The sequence below is a fragment of the Nansenia antarctica genome, assembly GCF_963989245.1.
Source record: "Nansenia antarctica genome assembly, chromosome: 16".
NCBI classification, from domain to species: domain Eukaryota; kingdom Metazoa; phylum Chordata; class Actinopteri; order Argentiniformes; family Microstomatidae; genus Nansenia; species Nansenia antarctica.
In genome coordinates, this window is record NC_137686.1 from 29,174,996 (window position 1) to 29,179,995 (window position 5,000).

At 54.3% G+C, this 5,000-nt stretch overlaps 1 protein-coding gene across 1 annotated transcript in view; it reads left to right on the forward strand.

Annotated features, from left to right (window-relative positions):
* The window catches only part of LOC308172239 (calpain-2 catalytic subunit-like), a gene marked incomplete at both ends in the record, with an annotated part of 36,620 nt that overhangs the window by 18,403 nt on the left and 13,217 nt on the right, over positions 1 to 5,000 (forward strand). Inside the window, 6 exons of the mRNA XM_080547145.1 lie at positions 105 to 316; positions 1,363 to 1,399; positions 1,534 to 1,599; positions 2,219 to 2,276; positions 3,024 to 3,088; positions 3,491 to 3,559. Of these exons, the coding sequence (XP_080403271.1) occupies positions 105 to 316; positions 1,363 to 1,399; positions 1,534 to 1,599; positions 2,219 to 2,276; positions 3,024 to 3,088; positions 3,491 to 3,559 (507 nt within the window). The remainder of the gene's footprint in view (positions 1 to 104; positions 317 to 1,362; positions 1,400 to 1,533; positions 1,600 to 2,218; positions 2,277 to 3,023; positions 3,089 to 3,490; positions 3,560 to 5,000) is intronic.

Here is a 5,000-nt window from a genome sequence, read left to right on the forward strand (position 1 = left end):
GAGGAGGAGGGGGGGAGGAGGAGGAGGAGGAGGAGGGGGAGGAGGGGGAGGAGGAGGAGATGGAGATGGAGGAGGAGGGGGATGATGATGTGGCTGCTCCCCAGGTGTCTGGCCAGAGGAACGTGCACCTGAACAGGGACTTCTTCCTGCGGCATGCGTCGGCGGCGCGGAGCGAGAGCTTCATCAACCTGCGGGAGGTGTGCAGCCGCTTCCGCCTGCCCCCGGGGGAGTACCTGCTGCTGCCCTCCACCTTCGACCCCAACCAGGACGGAGACTTCTGCCTCCGCGTGTTCTCTGAGAAGCAGGCCGACTTCCAGTCAGTTACTTCCTGTTTACATCTGGACTAACTACTAATCCTGTCTGTCTGTCTGCCTGTCTGCCTGTCTGTCTGCCTATCTGTCTGTCTGCCTGTCTGCCTGCCTGTTTGTCTGTCTGTCTGTCTGCCTGTCTGCCTGTCTGTCTGCCTGTCTGTCTGTCTGCCTGCCTGTCTGTCTGCCTGTCTGCCTGTCTGTCTGTCTGCCTGTCTGTCTGCCTGTCTGCCTGTCTGCCTGTCTGTCTGCCTGTCTGTCTGCCTGTCTGTCTGCCTGTCTGTCTGTGTGTCTGAGGAGGACGGTCTGTCTGTCTGCCTGTCTGCCTGTCTGTCTGAGGAGTACGGTCTGTCTGTCTGTCTGTCTGTTGCCTGTCTGTCTGTCTGTCTGTCTGCTTGTCTGTCTGTCTGAGGAGGACGGTCTGTCTGTCTGTCTGCCTGCCTGTCTGTCTGTCTGCCTGTCTGTCTGTGTGTCTGTCTGTCTGCCTGTCTGTCTGTATGCCTGCCTGTCTGAGGAGGATGGTCTGTCTGTCTGTCTGTCTGAGGAGTACGGTCTGCCTGTCTGTCTGCCTGTCTGTCTGTCTGTCTGAGGAGGACGGTCTGTCTGTCTGTCTGTCTGAGGAGTACGGTCTGTCTGTCTGTCTGTCTGTCTGAGGAGTACGGTCTGTCTGTCTGCCTGTCTGTCTGTCTGTCTGCCTGCATGTCTGTCTGTCTGTCTGAGGAGTACGGTCTGTCTGTCTGTCTGTCTGTCTGTCTGAGGAGTACGGTCTGTCTGTCTGCCTGCCTGCCTGCCTGTCTGTCCGCCTGTCTGCCCGCCTGTCTGCCTGTCTGTCTGTCTGCCTGTCTGTCTGCCTGCATGTCTGTCTGTCTGAAGGGGATGGTCTGACATCTGTCTGTCTGTCTGCCTGCCTGCATGTCTGTCTGTCTGCCTGCCTGCATGTTTGTCTGTCTGCTTGCCTGCATGCAGACAGAACACAACAAACTGTAAAACCATAGCTGCCATGTGCGGCGCTGTCTGCCTGTCTGTCTGCCTGACATCTGTCTGTGTGTTTCAGAGAGATGGAGGACCCTGTTGAGTGCAACGTTGAAGAGGTATGGTTTAAGTTGTTGTTTAAGCACAGAGTTGGTTTAATTAAACACAGAGTTGGTTTAAACACAGAGTTGTTTTATGCGTGTGTGTGTGTGTGTGTGTGTGTGTGTGTGTGTGTGTGTGTGTGTGTGTGTAGATAGAGATAGATGAAGATGACGTGGACGACAGGTTCAAGAGCCTCTTTGGACAGCTGGCAGGGGAGGTGAGAATCACCATGACGACTATCGCCATGACGACTATCACTCTATGTACATTAGATCAGATACGTGACCCTGTGTGGTCTCTGCTGGTTCAGCACAGTGAGATTTCCCTCCCCCTCTCTTTCTCCCCCCCTCCCTCCCTCCCTCCCTCCCTCCCTCTCTTTCTCCCCCCTCCCTCCCCCCTCTCCCTCCCTCCCTCTCTTTCTCCCCCCTCCCCCTCCCTCCCTGCTCTTTCTCCCCCCCTCCTCTCCCTCCCTCCCTCTCTTTCTCCCCCCTCCCCCTCCCTCTCCCCTCCCCCTCCCTCCCTCCCCCTCCCTCCTCCCTCCTCTCTTTCTCTCCCCCTCCCTCCCTCCCTCTCTTTCTCTCCCCCTCCCTCCCTCCCTCTCTTTCTCCCCCCCTCCCTCTCCCCCTCCCCCTCCCTCCCTCCTCTCTTTCTCCCCCCCTCCCTCTCCCCCTCCCCTCTTTCTCTCCCCCTCCCTCCTCTCTTTCTCTCCCTCTCCCCCCTCCCTCCCTCCCTCTCTTTCTCCCCCCCTCCCTCTCCCCCTCCCTCCCTCCCTCTCTTTCTCCCCCCCTCCCCCTCCCTCCTCCCCTCTCTTCTCCCCCCTGCCTCTCCCCCCTCAGGACAGTGAGATCTCTGCCTTCGAACTCAAGAAGATCCTCAACAAGGTCGTGACGAAACGTAAGTATTTATAAACTGTGTGTGTGTGTGTGTAACAGTGTGTGTGTGTAACAGTGTGTGTGGTATCAGTGTGTGTGTGTGTAACAGTGTGTGTGTGTGTGTGTGTAACAGTGTGTGTGTCTGTAACAGTGGTGTGTGTGTGTGTAACAGCGTGTGTGTGTGTGTGTGTAACAGTGTGTGTGTGTGTGTGTAACAGTGTGTGTGTGTGTGTAACAGTGTGTGTGTGTGTGTAACAGTGTGTGTGTGTGTGTGTGTGTAACAAAGTGTGTGTGTGTGTGTAACAGTGTGTGTGTGTGTAACAGTGTGTGTGTGTGTGTGTGTGTAACAGTGTGTGTGTGTGTGTGTAACAGTGTGTGTGTGTGTAACAGTGTGTGTGTGTGTGTAACAGTGTGTGTGTGTGTGTGTGTGTGTAACAGTGTGTGTGTGTGTGTAACAGTGTGTGTGTGTGTGTGTAACAGTGTGTGTGTGTAACAGTGTGTGTGTGTGTAACAGTGTGTGTGTGTGTGTATAACAGTGTGTGCGTGTGTAACAGTGTGTGTGTGTGTGTAACAGTGTGTGTAACAGTGTGTGTGTGTGTGTGTATAACAGTGTGTGTGTAACAGTGTGTGTGTGTGTAACAGTGTGTGTGTGTGTGTAACAGTGTGTGTATAACAGTGTGTGTGTGTGTGTGTGTAACAGTGTGGTGTGTGTGTGTGTGTGTGTGTGTGTGTGTGTGTGTGTGTAACAGTGTGTGTGTGTGTGTTGCAGGTCAGGACATCCAGACCAGCGGCTTCAGTCTGGAGACGTGTCGTAACATGATGAACCTGCTGGATGTATCCTACACACACACACACACACACACACTGTTACACACACACACCCCACACACACACACACACACCCCCCCCCCCCCCCCCCCCCCCCCCCCCACACACACACACACACACACCCCACACACACACACCCTCCCCACACACACACCCCTCACACAGACACACACACACACACACACACACCCCACACACACACACCCCACACTCACACACACACACACACACACACACACACACACACACCCCACACACACACACCCCACACTCACACACACACACACACCCCACACACCCCCCACCCACCCCCCCTAACACACACACACACACACACACACACACACACACACACACACACACACACACAGAGCAGCGGGAGGTGTTGTGTTCTTAACCCCGCCTCAGAAGGACGGTAGTGGGAAGCTGGGTCTGGTGGAGTTCAAGATCCTCTGGACCAAGATAGAGTCTTACCTGGTGAGTCCACCTGTCTACCTGTCTACCTGTCTACCTGTCTACCTGTCTACCTGTCCACCTGTCTACCTGTCTACCTGTCTACCTGTCTACCTGTCTACCTGTCCACCTGTCTACCTGTCTACCTGTCTACCTGTCTACCTGTCTACCTGTCTACCTGTCTACCTGTCCACCTGTCTACCTGTCTACCTGTCTACCTGTCTACCTGTCCACCTGTCTACCTGTCTACCTGTTCACCTGTCCACCTGTCCACCTGTCCACCTGTCTACCTGTCTACCTGTCTACCTGTCCACCTGTCTACCTGTCTATCTGTTTACCTGTTGACCTGTCCACCTGTCTACCTGTCTACCTGTCTTCCTGTCTACCTGTCTACCTGTCTACCTGTCTACCTGTTTACCTGTCTACCTCTATACCTGTCTACCTGTCTACCTGTCTACCTGTCTACCTGTCTACCTGCCTACCTGTCCACCTGTCTACCTGTCTACCTGCCTACCTGTTCACCTGTCCACCTGTCCACCTGTCCACCTGTCTACCTGTCTACCTGTCTACCTGTCTACCTCTATACCTGCCTACCTGTCTACCTGTCTACCTGTTTACCTGTCTACCTCTATACCTGTCTACCTGTCTACCTGTCTACCTGTCTACCTGTCTACCTGTCCACCTGTCTACCTGTCTACCTGTCCACCTGTCTACCTGTCTACCTGTCTACCTGTCTACCTGTCCACCTGTCTACCTGTCTACCTGTCTACCTGTCCACCTGTCTACCTGTCTACCTGTCCACCTGTCCACCTGTCTACCTGTCCACCTGTCTACCTGTCTATCTGTCTACCTGTTTACCTGTCTACCTGTCTACCTGCCTACCTGTCTACCTGTCTACCTGTCTACCTGTCTACCTGTCTACCTGTCCACCTGTCTACCTGTCCACCTGTCTACCTGTCTACCTGCCTACCTGTCTACCTGTCTACCTGTCTACCTGCCTACCTGTCTACCTGTCTACCTGTCTACCTGTCTACCTGTCTACCTGTCTACCTGTCCACCTGTCCACCTGTCCACCTGTCCACCTGTCTACCTGTCTACCTGGTTACCTGTCTACCTGTTTACCTGTCCACCTGTCTACCTGTCTACCTGTCCACCTGTCTACCTGTCCACCTGTCTACCTGTTTACCTGTCTACCTGGTTACCTGTCTACCTGTCTACCTGGTTACCTGTCCACCTGTCTACCTGTTTACCTGTCTACCTGGTTACCTGTCTACCTGTCTACCTGTCTACCTGTCTACCTGCCTACCTGTCTACCTGTCTACCTGTCTACCTGTTTACCTGTCTACCTGTCTACCTGTTTACCTGTCTACCTGGTTACCTGTCTACCTGGTTACCTGTCTACCTGTCTACCTGCCTACCTGTCTACCTGTCCACCTGTCTACCTGTCTACCTGCCTACTTGTCTA